Below are 20,431 nucleotides of genomic sequence, written 5' to 3'. Positions count from 1 at the left end.
GATCACATCACCGTTACTCGTCTCCATCAAATTGTGATCACAGGGAGAGATGTAGACATGGTCCTCACTGCCTATCATGATCTGTCTGGTCATTTTGGAGTGCAAAAGACAGAAGCCACAGGCCGTAGGCCATTCTATTGGATTGGCATGAGAGAAGACATTGAAAAATGGTGGCAGGAATGTCACACGTCTGTGACTATCACAACTGTGAAAGGTGATCATAAGCCACCACTGCATCCGCTTGTAAGTTAACGTCCATTTCAAATGGTAGCCATCTGAAGGTAGAGGCCAGCAGGACAGGCCATAGCTACATCTTAACCATCATTGATCAATACACCAAATTTCTAGTGGCCGTCCCTGTGAAGGATTTAACTGCCCAGACTACACAGCGGTGGAGCAGGGAGAGGTAAGTATTGCAACTTGCAAGTGCTGTGGCCATGACCAAGCAGGGGGGGCACAATCATGGTCGACGGTACTGGCACAGGGCCCCTCATAGTACGCTGGTGTGTCTGACGGCGAGTGAGCCCTCCCACCGTCTGAGACACTGTATTGTACTATGAGGGGCCCTGTGCCATTGCCGTCGGCCATCAGTGGGCCCATCCACCTGTTCAGAGCAACGGCACTTGCCCGGGTGTGCCAGGTCTTGACCCCAGCCGTTGGGGGAGGGGTGGGCAGCCCAGTTAGGGAGGTTTAAAAATTGGCATATGTTGATGTGTTGGCTGGACATTCAGCTGCTGCAAAGGGCGTAATTGGGCAAGTCCGAGGAAGAGGAGTAAAAAACCGAGGCACTTTTCTGGTAACCTATGTGTCATCAGGGGAAGGTGGGACAAAATCCTTTGAAACCCATGCATGGTTCATTTTAATGAAGGTTAGATCATCAACATTTTAGTTCGACAGATGGATCCTTTTTTCTGTCAGGATTGATCCAGCAGTACTGATGACTCTTTCAGATAACACACTAGCAGCAGGGCAAGCAAGTCCTGTAAGGCATATTGTGCCAATTCAGGCCAGGTGTCCAGTTTAGAGGCTCAATAGTCAAAGGGGAATGACCTGTGAGGGAGAACATCGATATGGGAGGAAAAGTAGTTTGTAACCATAGTTGACAACTGCTGCCTCCTGTCACTTTTAATCGATACAGTATTAGCAGTCGTGTGAGCGGTACTTGAGAGATCATTCCACAACATGGTCATTAAACCCCTGTCTCCAACACCACTTCTGCTGTGTGCACCACGAACACCTCTTCCATTGTGCCCACTACGGCTCGTGGGAGAACCAGCACCGCTGCTGTGTGCTGGGAAAGCCTCAAACAAACGGTTTACCAGAGTTGCTTGCTTGTTTGCCAATATTATCTCTACGTTCTCCTGTTGCATGATGTTGTGTAATTTGCCTTTGTAGCATGGATCGAGGATGCTGGCCAGCCAGTAGTCGTCATCCTTCATCATGTTGGCAATGCGGGGGTCCCTTTTTAGGATCCGCAAGGCATAATCGCACATGTGGGCCAATGTTCCAGGTGTCAATGATGCACTGCCCATGGTGGGTGGAGGAGCAGTTTCTGGCAAATCCACATCCCTACAGTCACGCACAAACACTGTCCCTGACCTTATAATGCCAACATTTTCTCTTGCCCCCTGAGAAACATCCTCCTGCCCAAAATAATCATCCCCCTCATCTTCATCCTCCTCCTCTTCCTCTTCTTCCTCCACCTCATCCAGGACAGTTCCCTGACCAGACAATGGCTGACTGTCATCAAGGCTTCCCTCTTCCTCCTCCTCCGCTGCAGACGCCTGATCCTTAATGTGCGTCAAACTTTGCATGAGCAGACGCATAAGTGGGATGCTCATGCTTATGATGGCGTCATCTGCGCTTACCAGCCGTGTGCATTCCTCAAAACACTGAAGGACTTTACAGAGGTCTTTCAGCTTTGAACACTGCACACCCGACAATTCCTTGTCTTCTCTCAAACTGCCTGCTCTTGTATCCTCCCACAAATGCATTACAGCCTGCCTCTGTTCGCACAGCCTCTCAACCATGTGCAGGGTGGAGTTCCACCTTGTTGCAACATCTATGATTAGGCGGTGCTTGCTGAGGTGGAGCAATCGCTGCAGCTTCTGCATACGACTGGAGTGTACGGCCGAGCGACGGATGTGCGAGCACAGTCTTCGCACCTTATGGAGCAGGGATCTTAACTCCGGATAATTATTAAGGAAGCACTACACCACCAGGTTCAAAGTGTGAGCCAGGCAAGGTATGTGTGTGAGTTTTGCACGGGCTATGGCTGCCACAAAATTACGGCCATTATCACTGACTACCTTGCCTGCCTCAAGATGTACACTGCCCAGCCATGACTCTGTTGTCGCCCAAAGACATCATCTTTAACACAGCCTGCTGACGCTTACCACTAGCTGTTCGATAGTGGGACACCTCGTGTGCAACACTGCCAGCTGCGGATGTAGTGCTCGTGCGACTGCACTCTGTGGACAAGCTTTCGCTGATAGACGAGGAGGAGGAGCGAAAGCCTACAGCCAACTGTTTCGTATACCGTGGGCTAGGCAGCACTGTTCCACCGCCGCTGTCCCCAGTGGAGCCTGCATCCACCACATTAACCCAGTGCGCAGTGATGGACACGTAACGGCCCTGGCCATGCCTACTGGTCCATGCATCTGTTGTGAGGTGCACCTTTCCACTGACTGACTGTTTTAGTGCATGGACAATGCGGTCTTTCACATGCCGGTGGAGGGCAGGGATGGCTTTTCGAGAAAAGAAGTGCCGACTGGGTAGGTCATAGCGTGGAACAGCGTAGGCCATGAGGTCGCGGAAAGCTTCGCTTTCAACCAAACGGTAGGGCATCATCTCTAATGAGATTAGTTTGGCAATGTAGGCGTTCAAACACAGTGTACGCGGATGAGAGGATGAGTACTTTCTTGTCCTACTCAGAGTGTCTGGTAGGGTGAGCTGGACTGGAGAGCTGCATATGGGGGAAGTAGCGGTGAACCGGATGGGTGAGAGGGGGTTGGGGATGGTATTGGTGGTGATGGCCTAGATTCAGTGTTGTGTTGCAAAACCATTGTGATTTCCTGAGTGCTTTGGCCTTGTGACGACACTTCCACATTTAGTGCTGGTGGTGTGCTTAATGGTGGCGGTGGTCTTACAGTGGGGGTAGCGATGGAGCGTTGTTGGCTACCTTCAGTCGGAGCAGGTGCACATGTGCTACCTGAGGTTTTGTAGTCCGTCCACGCTTGCAAGTGCATGTTGATTAAATGTCTAAGCATGCAACTGGTATTCAAATTTCTGAGTTGTTTACCTCGGCTAAAGGTCCTTCCGCACTTCTTACAGGTAACCTTTGCCTCATCAGTAGGATTTTGGACAAAGAAGTGCCACATTGCACTCTTCCTACTATGGTAAACTGTGCTAAGTTGACCGTCTGGTCAAGCTGTCCTGCAACTCTTTTAGTTTTTGCTCCATGTTTTAGGACAGCTACGGGCCTGCTAGATAACCGCTGCTGCGATGTCAATGCCTGCTGCGGATCCTTCTCCTTATCTGAACTAGTGCCAGCGCCACCCTCCTCCCCCAATGGATGCCAATCCGGGTCCAGAACTGGGTCATCCATCACCTCCTCTTCAAAGTCATCTGCACATTCCTCTTTACCTTCCTCTGTGTCACCGTGTAAGGTGGTATAGTATGCGGGAAGGGGCACCTGGGTTTCATCAGGGTCAGATTCTGGCTCAATAGACTGCGAGGGCTATGTAGTGCTGTGGGTCAATGTACCAGCAGAATCATCTAGCAGTGGCTGTGCATCAGTGCACTCCATGTAAGATTCATCTTAGACTGGGGAATTCAGGATTTGACTGGATTACCCAGGCATGGTATGTAAAAAGAGCTCCATAGAGTAATCTGAAGTGTGGGCTGCCGCATCCTTAACTTTTGGTGGGGGTGAAGGACACAAGGAAAGGGTTTTTTATGACCAGAACCCTGCACTGACGACTCCGTGCTTGCAGGTTTCGACTGTTCAGAAGAGGAGGCAATAGAGCTGGTGGCTGTTTTGGCAATGTGCGCCAAAACCTGTTCCTGATGCTCCGGCTTTAAAAGCGGTTTTCCTACTCCAAGAAAAGGCAACCTTACAGGCCTTCTTGGGCCAGAGGATGATGCAGGCTCAACACCTCATGCCTTAGCTGCTATTGTGCTTTTGCCAGAACCAGCCGATGCACCACCACCATCAGCACCAGCTGCGCCACTGTGATGCCCCACAAAGCCAGCCAATCACTTCAATGCCGTTCTCTAAGATGGTGCTGGCCGCTGCGCATGTCATCGCGTTGCCCACAGTGTGCGTCCTCCATCACTGGGTGAGAAAATGCGCTGAGGGCATCATTTGAAACGCGACTTTGGCACGCTGATCGGCGACCTCATGGCCAACCTCACGCTAGGGTCGGGTTTCGATCGGCCAAACCCGACTTTGGCGAAAGCCGGCGATTTTTGAATCAGACCGACCTGTTTCACTCAACTCTAGTCCTGATACATAGAACTCAAATAGGGTGCACTTAGTTCCTTTCATCACCCTGTAGGGACAACAATAAAAGAACCCTACTTTAGTGTGAACCTACAATCAAACTTCCTATTGTTCCCTAATTCTTGCGAAGGCTTTGTTCACATCAAATTAGTTTCCCAACATTTCACAGATGGAAGATTTCCCATGTAGTATCCTTTTTTTTTTTTTCAATAGTTGCCTTCCTCTGTATTGAATCATGTAGTCTTCAGCGCTCTCATATACTAACAAATACATATGCCAAACGTACTAGTAAAGCGCAACATGAGCAGAGCTTAGACATATGCTATCAAGGGGACTGATAGAAGGGATTCTCATTGCAAAGTTGTATCCTTTTAATTTTAGAAGAATTGGATCAAGACGTTTTTTCACCTGTGATAAGCAAGTATTCAGAAGTAAAGTCTGCCCACAAACCATTTTAATAAGTAACATGTAAAGTGCTGTGGAATATTTTGCCACTATATAAATACAATTGTTATTGTTATTATTATTATGTGATTTTATGATGCCTGGCAGCACCTTTGGGAGTGGAAAAGATCATCTACAGGGGGTAGAAAGTGGCCTGAAGTATCAGATAACAACTGCAAACATGGTAATTTGCCATTTAACCTACTCCATTAATGGGCTGTTGCAGTGCAATCATCCAATCAAATTCCAAGTGGAATTTTTATACGCCATGGCATTGGCTTTAGCCATCAGTATTTTAATTCAAGTGTCTACTTATGAAATACTCTTTTCCCTAATTTTCCGTGTATTCTATTATGAGGCATAATAACAGCAGAAGTTAATAAAGTTCCTTACATGGACTGAAAAAAAACCAAGGCTATTGTAGAACTTTATTGACCTTTTTATGCAGTCTTTATACTACATCTAGCAAGTTATAACATGTTTAATGGAGTGTATCACTATAAAACAAGGTCATATAAAACATACTTCCATGAAATATATCACAATTATTTATATGCACATGGAATCCACAACAGTCTTGGAGAGCAAGTGCAACTTTCTCATGACAATAAGTCCAGTTTTGTGAGGACAAGCTGTTTTTGGCCTGCAGTTCAACTGCAGCGGCTTTGAGAATTCACTTCTGTCCAACCCAACAGTGCACTGTTGCCATTGATCCGCTACCACTGTCAGGTATGCCAGCTCTCACACAGCTGCGGTACGCCGTCAGCCAAACCTAATATTTATAGAAAAACATTTGGAGCGTTATGGAGTAACTTCAGCAAAATGTCTTCATCTTATTAATGTAAAAACATGCTGTGAAAATAACCCGCTTATCAGATACATAAAGAAAATGTGCTTTCTTGCAATATAATGGTTACTTATTGTACATATTCATTTAAAAATCAAACAAAAAAGAGTTTAAAATAATAGAAGATAATGACTTAACTTTCTTGTGGCGTATCACATTTGTTACATGCATAATTAAATATATTATTTTTCTTATTACTCGAAAGAAGCTAAATAATGACATTTTACTAACTGGTAACTGTTTGGATGCCAACTACAATGTCCCTGCTATTCATGATGTCTATGGTTTGTCTATAATAACTATAATAATGCATTGTTTGCTGCACATGTCTGGTTATATGTTAATTCTAGTTAAGTTCTTTTACTGCAACGAGGAATACAAATCTGTTAACAATTATAAGTATATGTTAATGAACGTTGTGTATATGGTTTATTGGTTTACTGAGATTAAAGGCGATGTCCAGAAGTTGGAAAACAGTGGTTCTTCTATATTTCCCCACATCAGTGTAATTTTTATTTCTAGTACTGCAGGTCATTCCCATACAAGTAAACAGAGGCTGATATGCAATGCAAGGCACAGGCTTGTGAAGAAAACCAATGTTTCTTAGGAAATAAAGGAGACCCTTTAAAGGGAATCTGTCAACCCATTTTTGGCCTATAAGATGCAGCCACCGCCATCAGGGGCTTATCTACAGCATTCTGTAGATATATTATACTCACCCAGGGGCGGTCCCGGGTCCGTCCGGTCCGATGGGTGTCACGGTCCGGTCCAGCACCTCCCATCTTCTAGAAATGACGTGCTCTTCTTTGCTTCCCATCGCGGCTCTGGCGCAGGCGCACTGCTCTGCCCTGTTAAGGGCAGAGCAGAGTACTACAATGCGCAGGCGCCGGACGTCTCTGACCTCTCCTGGCACCTGCACACTGCAGTACTTTACTCTGCCCTCAACAGGAGCCGCGGCAGAAGTAAGAAGGAGGACGTCATCTCTAGAAGATAGGAGAGACCGGACCGCGACACCCACCGCATCCGCCCCCCGGTGAGTATAATCTAACTTGTTTTTCTGATCTTTCAAGTTACTTCGGAGGGCTTATCTACAGCATTACAGAATGCTGTAGATAAGCCCCTGATGGCTGTTGCCGCATCTTATAGGCCGAAAATGGGGTGACTGATTCCCTTTAACTGTTTAGAATGACAATACAGTATAACAAGCCTTAGTCACTGGAGACAAGCCATTGCCAGAGGTAAGCAGAGCATGCATGTATGGGGGAGTTGTGGACAGATAGCTGCTGAGAAAGCATTTGATGGTTTTTTTAAAACATTTCAAGGTACATACATTGTTTGCTTCAGCATCTCGACACTGCTCCGATACAGAAGTTTTGACTGCAGGGGTGACATCACATCAAAAGCGTACACCACTATCTCAAGCCCGTCACTGAACTCAGTGAGCTCAGTGGCACAAGCTGTCAACCTTAGAAAGGCACATTTTAGGTATTTTCAACAGTTTAGTGCCCACTTTCTTGAATGCTGACAATCTCTCTAAGTATAATTTGTGTTTGTTGCTCCCCATCTTCTTGATTAGAATATCTATTTATATAATTGCATTGTAATGTTTTCATTTCCTATTCTGTCCAGATGTCACCGTATCCCAGATTTCCAAGCGGAGGAAGTTCACCGACCGCCATATTGGGACACCCAATTGATGGGTGTCTCAATATGAAAACTGCTGCTGGTACCAACCTATTGCGCGGTACCACCTGTGGAACACCATCGCACCACACACACACAATCTCACACACTCAGTCACTCTCACACACTCAGTCACTCTCACACAGTCACACTCACACACTCAGTCACACTCACACTCAGTCACACTCAGCCTCACAATCACAGTCACACACACTCACGCAGCCTTTTACACGGTGCCACTAGCGGAACACCGTCGCACTGTGCCTGCATGAATTCCGCGCAGGTGCAGTGAATCATTCGGCTGATCCCGGTGGCAGATGCACGACGTGTCAGAGGAAGCCGGTCACATTAAAGGGGTTTTCCCACGAACGAAAGTTCATTTTAAAAATTGTCTGTGTCTGACCATGTACGGAGTATACCATATCTCCTGGGCAGGGGAGGAAGCAAAAGACAATACTGACATTACAGCAGGGGATCACAGAGGATTCATTTTGTGAGGTAAAATATTTCAATGACTGTTTTTAAACAATATTTTACCTCACAAAATGTATCCTCTGCGATCTCCTGCTGTAATGTCAGTATTGTCTTTTGCTTCCTCCCCTGCCCAGGAGCTGTGGTATGCTCTGTACACAGTCAGACACAGGGGTGAGAGAGAATGAGCTGTCTCCCCTCTGTGCTCTAACGGGACAGCACATGAGGGGAGAACACAGCACAGGAAGGAGAGAGACAGCAGACAAGGGGGATAGCACATGGGGTAGACAGGTCAAAGAAGAGAGCACAGATGGGAGAAGTTAGCACATGGGGAAAGAGTGGATAGGTGGCTGAGCACATGGGGGGGAGAGATTCTCAATGCTGCAAAGCCTGCCCCCGTCATGACATTACCACCTTCCCGATGCAATAGCATTGGGGCTCCATCTAGTTATTAATATTTGTATATATTACATATCTGTATGTATATAGCACAGGTACCAGTTCCACATGATAAATGTACCCATATATTGGCGACTGATAACAACATGAATTAAAAAAGGAGAAGCAGATCCAATTATGCCATTTAAAAATCAATCCAAAATGTTATTATCACAAGAATTACAGTAACGTGAAACACATGACAAAGAAGAGAATTTCTATTGGTAAATATATTTCTCTATGATCATGACCCAGGGTAAAAAAGAGGGGCCAATGACAAGGCAAGAGATGGATGGTTTGTGTCAAACTCTTATGTATCAGAAGGTATAAGTATTGGTGAGAGTATGTATATCATTAAATAGCCACCCAATTACCAACTAGCACTGTGTCTGAATGGGCAACATATCTTTCATGCTGGCAAGGTGGGGTGTAAATGAATGTAGATCACATTACTCAAAACCTATGTTTGGACACATTGCAACAATTGCAAGGAAGAGAAGTATTAATATTATTTGAAGTATTGCCTTGGAGTTAGTCCTGTTCCCCAATAAACATTTCGTGCAGCGTCGCTTTCTAAAAGTAAGGTATATAATAGTCCACAAGGTCAAAAATGAACCCATGTTAACTTCTATGCAACTAAAGGCCTCTCTCACATTAGTTAATACTACTGTTCATGAGTCCACCATAAGGAGGACACTGAACAACAATGGTGTGCATGCTAGGATTGCAAGGAGAAAGCCACTACTCTCCAAAATGAGCATTGATGTCTGTCTGCATTTTGGTAAAGATCACCTGAACAGAAGGCTATGGTAACAATGTTTTGTGCTCACATGATATCAATATAGAGCTTGAGAAGCTTATGTTTGGAGAAAGAGAAAAACTAAATTACAGGATAAAAATCTCATAAAATTTGCGAAACATGCTGATGGTATTATCATGGTTTGGGCCAGAACTTGCCATCATTCATGAAACATTGAATTCTGAATTATGCCAGTATTATTATTGGTATAATTATCAAGAAAAAATACATCTGTCCGTGAACTGAATCTCCAGACAATTTGTGCATTTGTCTTGGTTTGAAGTATGGCTCTGTCTGCTCACCCAGGAACACTTTGGGATCCATAGCCACATTGGGAATCCAGATGAGGTCTGACAAAGGACTCCTTTCAAATTGTATGGAATCCACTAGATGTCATCTGTATAAAAACATATTTTTTGGATTTTTTTTGACGGCTATACACTATTTATATTCCTGTTATAAGTCCTAATTGCTTGTTATTAATTTGATATACTGCTTGTTATGACTCCTGTGGTTAGATCTGTTAATACCATATGGTACTTTTTTGTATTATGGGGTATTTTATACTGCTTAAGTGTACGCACATGATTAATTGTCAGCAGTTCTTTGAAAAGGAGCCTGCAAGCACAAACTGATGTATTGTTCAAACATTTTTGTCTCCCCTACACAAACCACTTTATTGTATACCGTTTTACTGACACCATACCACAATAATATTGCTGGAGCTGTGTACATTCTTCCAGCACAGGCGCGGTTTCCATGAGGGAGATTTCTTCATGCATTGGGCTTCAGTAACATGGCGCCGCGCATGTGCACTGCGCCCGAGTTCCTCGCCTCTGGCTTAAGGCCTCTTTCAACAAAGGCAGGCGGATGTGACGTCATGGAGGATTTCCTCCCCGCACACCGGAGCTGAGTGCCAGACACCGTTGCACCTGGAAACCAGGGGCGGCGGTGCCATGCGTGACAAACTATTGGGCCATGAGTGAGTACCAGTGCCATATAAATCAGACCTCTTTAGAGACATGACATGCACACTACCCTTTGAAATAGCGAAACGCGTGTCGGGGCATTTGTGATATTGTGGACGGGCTGATAACTATGGGTATGTGCTGTTATTTACATCTCTGCTGACATACATTATTCTTTGCATGAGGCACTTTAATTTGATTACCATGGATCTGATCAATTTTATGTATATTGATATGTTGGTAATTATATAAGCAGCATATATTCCTAGAGCCTGTATCTATTTCCCATATCACCTTTTTGTGCACTTTACTCGGGTAAAACTCCTTTCCTCTTTACAAGTACCAGGTTGTCATTTATGACTGTGACTATTTTTTAACAAGGATTAATATTTTAATAAAATTTGTTATCTTTTCAACATTCTATTTGTGAGTGGTGTGTTTTGGATACTTTTGTATCCACATAGGAGCTAATTTGGGTCATGCAGTAAGACAGCAACCAAAAAGCACACAAGTTGTTCTATAATAGAATGGTTAAAGAAAAATAAGTTAAATGTTTAAAGTTATTAAATGGCCAAGTAAAAGTCCATACTCTTATCCTACAGAAATGCTGTGGAAGAATATGAAGCTATTTTGAAGGGAGAATTGTACTAAAATTCCCCCACGCCGATGTGCAGGACTAATCAACAATTATCAGAAGTGTTTGGATGCAGATATTGCTGTACAATAGGTTAACTACAGACACCAAGAGCAAAGGTTCACATACTTTTGCCACTCACAGACAAGTGATACTGGATTATTTTTCTCAATAACAAAAACAATTTAGAATATTATTGATTCATTAGTTTGATGGGTGCTTTATTTAATTTTAGGATTTGTGTGAAAATCTGAGAGATTTAGGTCAATTTAATGCAAAAATTTTGAAAATTCTGAAGGGTTCACAAACTTTCAAACACTAAATGTAAATTTATATATGTGCTAACTTTCTTATTTTATCACATCTTTGATTTCAGTATTAAACACAAGCTTACTACCACCAAAGACTTGAAAGAACATGATATCTATTAAAGTCAATAACTTATTTAAGAAGGTAGGAGTATCGTTGCCAAAGTATGCAATCAAAAACACCGCCAGAAATGTAAATCCAGAGGTTTTATCGCAAGATTTGAATTGTTGGTAACACTCAAGAACAGAAAGGCTGGGTTAGACTTTGCAAAAACACATTTTAGGAAGCATGCCAAGTTTTATAACAAGAGGCTACGTACAGATGAAACCAAGAATAACCTGTACCAGAAAGGATAGTAAGCACACCACGTCATCTGTCTAAACATGACAAAGGCAGCGTTATATATGTACTAGCTGAAGAGCCTGGCGCTGCCCGGGCATAGTAACTAACTACGGTTAGTTATAACAAATTATAATGATTTTATCTATATATAAAGCTGAGTGTAGAGCCCTGCCCACTCCGCATAGCCAAATTCACTGTAATGTCCCACATCATCCCGTCAGCAAAAGGTACTGGACTACTACCCCTAATATCCCACATCATCCCGTCAAAGCCAGTAAAAGTAGAATAGTGAAATTGCACAGAAACATGGTTCACTAAGATCCCAGGTTTTCTACTGATCAGGCTGATATTCTCACTTATCTGCCACCATAAATATCACAGTCATGCTTTTCACCAATGGACAGGCACAAACCTTATACATTAGTACAATAGAGAAACCATCACACACATTTTCATGCACCGTCAACTTGTAATTTGTCCGGCTGAGTTGCTCATGGATGTACAGCATCTGCATGCAGTATAGTATCATATTTAATGGGTTGTTATGGGAAAAGCATTATGTGTTATAAGGGCATATTCAGGTGAATTATGGGGAAAGTAGCACTTTAAAAAAACTCACAGCATCAGAGCACAGTAAGTAACACATCAATAATGCATAAAATTGTCTGTGAGAAAATATTAAATCCACATGACATTTAATATGTGCACTTTCCTACATTAATGTGTGTCACTTAATGATACCACACAGGAGGGGGGGTTCATTTCTGTCATGTGCTCTGTGCTCCTTTCTGGGGGAAAGACGATGGCTGGAGCATTATATTCCTGGGGATGCTAGATTTCTCCCACCATGTCAGTGTCTGCTGAGGTGTTGTCAAGTGGGAAAACTTGGTCATAGCAACAAATCACAGCTCAGCTACTTTTAACCAGCTCTGGTGAAATGAGAGATGCTTAGTGATTGGTTGCAAGGAAAACTGTTGGTCATAGCAACCAATCACAGCTTAGCTTCTTTTGAACAGCTCTGGTGAAATGAAAGATGCTTCGTGATTGGTTGGTTGGAGATACACACACACACATTGATTTTTATATATATGCTGTTAATGGCATGGGTTCTTTGGTGTTTACTGATCATATGCGTACAGATAGAAGGAGCAGGATGAATTATGAAGAGCATGACACTATGCATTCTACTCAGATTTAGTCAAACGTTACAAAACTGATAGATTTGTACTTCACAGTAGAGATGATTTATGACCATAACATAACACAAAAACAACTCATTAGCTTCTTAAAAAGTAACTGAACTTTCAAGTAACTTTTCAAAATAAGCACAGCACACAGCACTACACACTAAGATGTATTCCCACTCTTCACTCCTTAGTCGGCACACAAAAAGAAACAGCAGCACCATAGAAAAAATTATACATCAGTGCTGAGCTGTGTAGATCGGAATCCAGCTCTCAGGTGCGGGAAAAGACTTGTTGCATAGCTCATCATGATCTTTCTGTGTCTCTCTCCCCATTTTTTTTTCATTCTGCTGCTCACTCGCCCATCCTCTCCTTTGAGTATTATAAGTGGAGTAACCTGACACCTAGCAGTGCTGACAGTCTATCTTGGCTTGAGCAAGACAGAGTTGAGCAGTTATTTTTTAAGTGAATGACAAATATAGTGTTACATACGGTGGAACGCACTAAATAATAAATGATAGAAAGTGCGCTCGCCACCCGGGGTCCACCGTGCAGAGGTGTTACACTGCTGCTATGTAATGACAGACGCACAATATGGCGGTATTGCGCACGCGGGTTGAACGTCACCCGGTGTGCGGTGGGCGGACTCTGTTAATTCACAGAGACGCCAAGGCGTTTAAACACAAATGCTGAGCCTGTTGAACTTACAGGTCTCAGCGGAATGCACGCACGGTATATGGTCACAGGACTCGGGCCCAAGATACAGGGTCAGCGTCCTTCTTGACCTACCGTGCGTACGGTGTCGCAACCATGGATGCCAATGAGTACTGCTGACTGCAGCGCGGCAACAGACACTGCCGAAAGACGACAATGCACGGTAGCAGGCACACTGTCGGACGCTAGTACCGTGGATAATATTCACCGTGGCCTGTAGCTTGCCACTGACTGGCGCTGACTCTATCGCTAGTTCCCTATCCACACACGTAATATCAGAGAGAGGGGAATCTTAATGAGTCATTTGCAAGTCCATGCATCCGTCATCATTCACACAGGTAGCAACTAGAGTCTATACTAACGCATGGCCAAGCAGCCATGCAAAACTTTTATAGCCGGGACCTTCCGGAGGCTTTCAGATCCCTGAGATGGACCAATCAGATCTGGAGAAGGACTTGTGCATGTGACTCCCGATCTCCAATGGGAGATCGTCTCGTGAGCATGCTCAGTGGAGCGACGGAAGGACTTAGCCTCTGGAGTGGCTTGCTGCTGAGCAGCCTGCATTGCCATTGCTGGCCCAGTGGTGGCAGCAACAACCAGACCTACAGAGCTGGTCTAAGCAGAGCGTCGGGAATGACAGGACTGCTGAGCAGGCTCCTCTGCGGTCAATGGAGAATGGGAGACCGCTGAATGTGAGGCTCTGGATCCCTGCTGTGCAGTTGCAGGAACCCGACTCCTAACATTACCCCCCCAACTAGGGCCCCCTCCCCTCTGAGACTCACTACGCTCAAATGCCACAATAAGGAGCGGCGCTTGGATGTTCTCCACTGGTTCCCAGGTCCAGGCCTCAGGACCATGACCCTTCCAATTCACCAAATAAAACTTTTTGCCACACACCACCCTGCATCCCACAATGGTGTTGACCTCAAACTCGTCCGAAGACAAGTCCCCGCAGATGACTCGGAAAACCGGGACATGTGAACAGGTTTGAGGAGGGACACGTGGAAGACATCAGAGATGGCCAAGTGTGGTGGAAGAGCCAGACGGAAGACCACTGAGCTGATCCGCTCATGGATTTTGAAGGGACCAATGTATCGCGATGCGAACTTGATGGACTCGGCTCTCAGCCTGATATTTCAGGGAAGAAAGCCACACCAAGTTGCCAGGGGCAAAAGTTGGAGTGGGGCGTCGATGTGTGTCGGTGGACGCCCTCATTCTCTCCTTAGAGGCTCGAATGGCATCCTAGGTGCGATCCCAAATGTCGCGAGCCTCCACTGCCCAGTCTGCCACCCTGGATTCAGTGAAAGACACTGACATCGGGACAGGGACGTGCGGATGCTGACCGTAATTAAGGAACGGTGTCTGACCAGTGGAATCAGCCACTGCATTATTCAGGGCAAATTCGGCCCACGGTAGTAAGAATGCCCAGTCATCCTGCCTGGCCAAAACAAAACTTCGCAAGTACGTGACCAGAGTTTGGTTGGCTCTCTCAACCAACCCGTTCATCTCGGGATGATAGGCGGAGGACAAATTTAGCTCGATACTGAGTAGGCTGCAGAGCTCCCTCCAAAACCGAGATGCAAATTGAGGACCTCGGTCACTAACTATTTTGTCCCGCATGCCGTGCAAATGAAATACGTGCTTTATGAACAGTGCGGCGAGACCTCGAGCGGAAGGCAGCCGCGCGAGTGGCACCAGATGAACCATTTTAGAAAAATGATCGGTGACCACCCAGATGACCGTGCTGCCACCGGACTTGGGCAGGCCGATCACAAAATCCATGCCAACCATCTCCCAGGGTCTGTCTGCCACTGGCAGGGGATACAGTAACCCAGCCGGCCTCTGCCTCGAGGACCTGTTCGGAGCACAAGAGGCGCATGCCTGAATGTATTCTTTCGTGTCCCGAGCCATGTGCGGCCACCAATAAGACCTTGCCAGGAGTTCTGTGGTCTGCTTATTGCCAAAGTGACCACCCACCCTGGACGCGTGTGCCCATGCGAGGAGGGACAAAGGTATTGCCCGGTGGCACCGACTCGAGAACAACCGGGGCCACGGTCCTCAGACTCTCAGTGGGGATGATTAGCTGAGCCTCAGCCTCCTCCTCCTCCGCCGAGACCACCGAGCGAGAGAGAGCATCAGCACGGACGTTCTTCTCACTGGACAGATAGTGCAAGGTGAAGCGGAAGCGGGAGAAGAAGAGTTACCACCTAGCTTGATGAGAGTTTATGTGCTGGGTCGTTTGTAAATAGACCAGGTTTTTATGATCAGTGTACACCTGAAAGGGGAACAGGGCTTCTTCCAGGAGGTGTCTCCACTCGGAAAAGGCCAACTTCATTGCCAGCAACTCCCTGTCCCCGATGGAGTAGTTTTTCTCTGCCGGTGAGAAGGTCTTTGAGAAGAAGCAGGGATGCTTCCGACCTTGAGCATCCTTCTGGAAAAGGACTGCTCCTGCACCAACGGATGAGGCATCCACCTCTAGCATAAAAGGTTTATCCACGTCGGGACGGTGTAGGATAGGTGCGCCAGCAAAATGGGTTTTCAGAGACGAGAAGGCCATGGAGACCTGTTCTCACCAAACCTTGGGATTAGCTCCTTTTTTGGTGAGGGCGACCAAAGGAGCTACCAGTATGGAGAAGTGGGGAATTAACTGACGGTAGTAATTAACGAACCCCAAAAAGCGCTGCACCGCTTTAAGAGAATGGGACTCCTGCCAGTCCATTACCGCCTGCAGTTTGGCAGGATCCATAGCCAACCCCTGGGTCGAGATGGTATAGCCCAGGAACGGCAAGGACTCTTGCTCAAATTGGCACTTCTCCAACTTGGCAAAGAGAGAGTTCGCCCACAAATGGTCGAAGACCTTGCAGACATCTTTCCGGTGGGAGGCCAAATCTGGAGAAAAGATGAGGATGTCATCCAGATAAACCACCACTGAGGAGGAGAGCATGTCGTGAAAGACTTTGTTTACGAAGTCTTGGAAGACAGCAGGTGCATTATAGAGGCCGAAGGGCATTACCAGGTACTCATAGTGGCCATCCCTGGTATTAAAGGCTGTCTTCCACTCGTCTCCTTCGCGTATGCGGATCAGGTTGTAAGCCCCCCATTGATCCAACTTAGTGAAGATCCGGGCCCCTCGCAACCTGTCAAACAACTCAGAGATCAAGGGAAGAGGGTATTTGTTTTTTACAGTAATAGCATTGAGACCTCTGTAGTAAATGCAGGGACTCTTCAGCTGTACAAAGAAGAACCCTGCCCCAGCTGGCGACACCGACTTTCTGATAAATCCTCTCGCCAGGTTCTCCCGGATATATTGTGACATGGCCTCCATCTCCAGGAGAGATAGAGGATACATGCGGCCTCTAGGAGGTTCCGCACTTGGCAAAAGGTCTATCGGACAGTTGTAAGGGCGGAAGCGTCTCTGCTGGTAGTGTCTGTGAAGCGCGGAGAGATCCGTGGGCACCGCTGTGGAGGCTACTTGAACACTGCCCCATGCACCTTCCCTCACAATCCTTGCTCCAACCCAGTATACTCCCCGAGGACCACTCTATATGAGGGGAATGGCAACAGAGCCACGGAACACCGAGAAACACCTGGTTGATGCCCTCTGGCATAATGAGCAGGGACAACGTCTCGTGGTGAGATGGTGGGTTTGAGAGCCCAAGGGTTGCTGTCTGGTGGGTAATCTGGGATGGTAAGGCCGAACCGTTGACCACCCTCATGGTCACGGGGTGAGGCAGCAGCACCAGCGGGATTGCGTGCTTTTGGGCGAAGGGCGAGGACATAAAGTTTCCTTCTGCCCCAAAGTCTACCGTGACCTCTACCTCCCAGGTGGAGGCACCGTTATCTAACATCCCTCGGAACACCGGTTTGGGGGAGAAAGGTTTCATATCAGATAGAACCCCACCTATTACCACTGGATGTGATTGTTCTTTCAACCGCTGCGGACACCTGTTAGCCAGGTGACCAAATTGTCGACACCGGTAACAGCGTGCGGAGCTTCGCACCGGGCGCGGCCTGGAACCGGTGCGAGGCACCTCCATGGGTTCAAGATGTTCAGAGAAGGTGGGAGCCAACCTAGCCTTCTGTCTGTATTGAGCTCGCTCCAGCCTGCGCTCAGTAAAACGGAGATCAATGCGGGTGGAGATAGCAATCAGCTCCTCCAGACTTACAGGAACCTCCCTGGTAGCTAGAGCACCTTTGACATGCTCCGCCAAACCCCTCTAGAACACAGGGACGAGTGTCTTATCAGGCCACTCCAGCTCGGAAGCCAGTGTCTGGAAACGGACAGCATAATGGCTGACCGAGAGGGACCCCTGTGTTAAAGCTAATAGCTGGAGAGAGGTGTCGTGAGTGATCGGTGGTCCCAAAAAGACCTGCTTTAGGGACATTAGAAACTGAGCAGCACTCAGAACCATGGGGTCATCGTGCTCCCACAGTGGCGTGGCCCATTCTAATGCCCTGCCCGACAGGAGGGAGACAATAAACCCCACCTTAGCCCGCTCTGTAGGGAATCGGGCGGCCAGTAACTCAAGCTGGATAGAGCGAAAACTTGTCGGGCAACGGGAGACGGGATAATGTTGGCGCAGGCGTGGATGTGGGCATATGAGAGACAGCCTCTGCGACTGCCTGAACAGCGGCCGCAGTAGCATTCGCAGCTGAGGTGGGACTCTCGAGAGTCGCCAACCTGCCCTCCAGCTGCTGAATGTACTGCAGTAGTTGCGTCTTGTCCGCCATCACTAGCCAGAACCTGGCGCTAGTATAATGTTAGGGATGGCGGAACGCAGTAAATAATAAATAATAGAAAGTGTGTTCGCCACCCGGAGTCCACCGTGCAGAGGTGTTATACTGCTGCTATGTAATGGCAGACGCACAATATGGCAGTATTGTGCACTCGGGTTAAATGTCACCCTGTGTGCGCTGGGCGGACTCTGTTAGGCCTCTTTCACACATCAGGTTTTCGCCGTCAGGCGCGATCCGGCGCTTTTGACAAAAACCGGATCCGGCGAAATGCAATGCCGGATCCGGTTTCCCCCCCATTGACTTGCATTAGAGCCGGATCGAGCCGGATGGCCATGCGTTTCATCCGATTTTCGCCGGATCCGGCAATGTGACGCGATCCGGCGTCTGGAAAAAGCGGCTACTGTAACGTTTTTTGTCTCCGGCGAAAAAGCCGAACACGCCGGATCCGGCGTGTCCGGTTTTTTCATACAATGAAAGCCTATGAGCGCCGCAATGCGCCTGATCCGGCGAGGCCGGATCCGGTGGCCGGATCCGTTTTTTTTGGTCTGAGCATGCTCAGTAGCTCTGCCCACAAGACATATATAAAAGCAAGACAGTGGGACCCTCAGCCACACCCAACATGCCACCCAAGCCAAGAACCAGGAGCAGGAGAAGGCAGCAGACATCTGCAGCAGCACCATCAGCACCTCCCCAAATGGAGCAGCATGCTGAACAACGGGAGGGGAGTCCAGCAGCAGATGAGAGACAGTAATTATCAAATCCCCCATTCCTCCAAACTAGGGCTATGGAATATCAAGATATTCATTGGCCCTTTGTTTCTCTTTATTCAACAGCCACCCAATAGATGCAGCAACAGCAGCAATGGCAGCAGCAGGAACACCACCCACAGCCATGGAGTCTGGCCATCAGGAAGACAGCACATCTTCTTCTGGGAGCCCTCCCTCGCATCGTCAGCGTTTGACGGTAAGTTTTTATTTCCAAAATCCATCATCTCTGTAATATATGTCTATTCATTGCCTTTTATTTCAAAACAGGAATCACAAGATGAAGAGGAGCTCCCAGAAGAAGAAGGAAGGGGTGGACAGACACTTGGAGTGGGCTCACAATTGGTAAGTTTTTTGCATCAAACGCAGAAACACAACATCACACTACACACAACACATAGAAAACAATGTTCTGCAGACCACACACAGCAAACAAATGCCTACATCCAAAGACATAACATTTTTTGTTTTCTTCTCTAGTCTTCCCAATCTAGTGCTCGGCCAAGAGGTCCTCGCAGTGCCTCCCAGGGTCGTCGGTGACAGCAACGCGGCGGTCACCAGCGTGTAAGTATAAATATTTTTGCTTTGTTTTTTTGCACTTTTTATTTCATTTCTTTTGTGGAGGCTAATTATGTTATTTTTGTCTTTTTCTTTAACAGCCTTCACAGCGTGCTCCCGACTCTGACGGTGAGGATGGAGGAATCGATGTGGACCACTTCATCGATCTCGTCAGAGAAAGGGAGCCGCTCTGGAATATGGCTGACCGCCGCCACGCTGACCTTATCGTTACCCGACGACTCTGGGAGGAAATCTGTTCGCTCCTTGTGGACCGCTGGGAGGACCTCGAAGCTCGGGCCCAGATTAAAGAGCGTAAGTATATACAGTACCGGTTGCTTGATTTAAACCAGTGTTTCCCGAACTCCAGTCCTCGTGGTCCCCACGGATCATGTGTTCAGGATTTCTATTTACTTTGGAAATCCTGAAAACATGACCCCTGGGGACCATGAGGACTGGAGTTTGGGAAACACTGATGTTGTATACTAACCACTTTGTCCTTTCTCGTTTCAGGGGAGAGAATTGTGAAGCGGTGGCGGTCTGTGAGGGATCGTTTCAAGAAGGAGTTCAATAAAGAGATGCGGGCCCCGAGTGGATCTGGAGGACGCAGGAGCAAGTACAAGTACGCACGAGCCCTGTCGTTCCTCCGGGATACAATGCTCACCAGAAGGTAAATATTACACACCACATGTGACAAAAAAATGTTTAGATGTAACTTTTTTTTTTCAGCCAGGGCCATACCATGTCACTATTTTAATTGGTTTTTTTTCTCTTTATTCCACAGCACGGTGAGCAGCACTCGGGAGCCTGCACGATTGGACCCTTCTGAGGCGATCCCTGAGGAGACCGGCACCGAGGGACACTTCGACCGCCCCGGTACATCTGCACCTTCCCAGCCTTCCCACACATTCGACCCATCTGTCCCATCCACCAGCACAGGAGCATCGTGGCCGCCTACATTACATGAAGCTGCTGGTGAGGAGATCGCTTTCCCTTTACCCCACCCTTCTGCCCCTGCCACCTCTAGTACACCTGCGG

The 20,431-nt window shown here is 46.9% G+C and overlaps 1 protein-coding gene across 6 annotated transcripts in view; it reads right to left on the bottom strand.

The window, feature by feature from the left end:
* The window catches only part of AIG1 (androgen induced 1), a 621,643-nt gene that overhangs the window by 137,227 nt on the left and 463,985 nt on the right, over positions 1 to 20,431 (bottom strand). Inside the window, exon 4 of one of the 6 annotated variants that reach the window (XM_073575669.1) lies at positions 4,706 to 5,720. The exons of the other annotated variants lie outside the window; for them this stretch is intronic. Coding sequence (XP_073431770.1) covers positions 5,622 to 5,720 — 99 coding nt within the window. The 3' untranslated portion in view covers positions 4,706 to 5,621. Of the gene's footprint in view, positions 1 to 4,705; positions 5,721 to 20,431 lie in introns of those variants that run through there. 6 annotated transcript variants of the gene reach the window in all.

Source organism: Dendrobates tinctorius, unplaced genomic scaffold (assembly GCF_039654945.1).
Source record: "Dendrobates tinctorius isolate UK_male_01 unplaced genomic scaffold, ASM3965494v1 ptg000046l, whole genome shotgun sequence".
Lineage (NCBI taxonomy): Eukaryota > Metazoa > Chordata > Amphibia > Anura > Dendrobatidae > Dendrobates > Dendrobates tinctorius.
The sequence above is the reverse complement of the archived record's forward strand: the minus strand, read 5'-3'. Positions and strand labels throughout refer to the sequence as shown.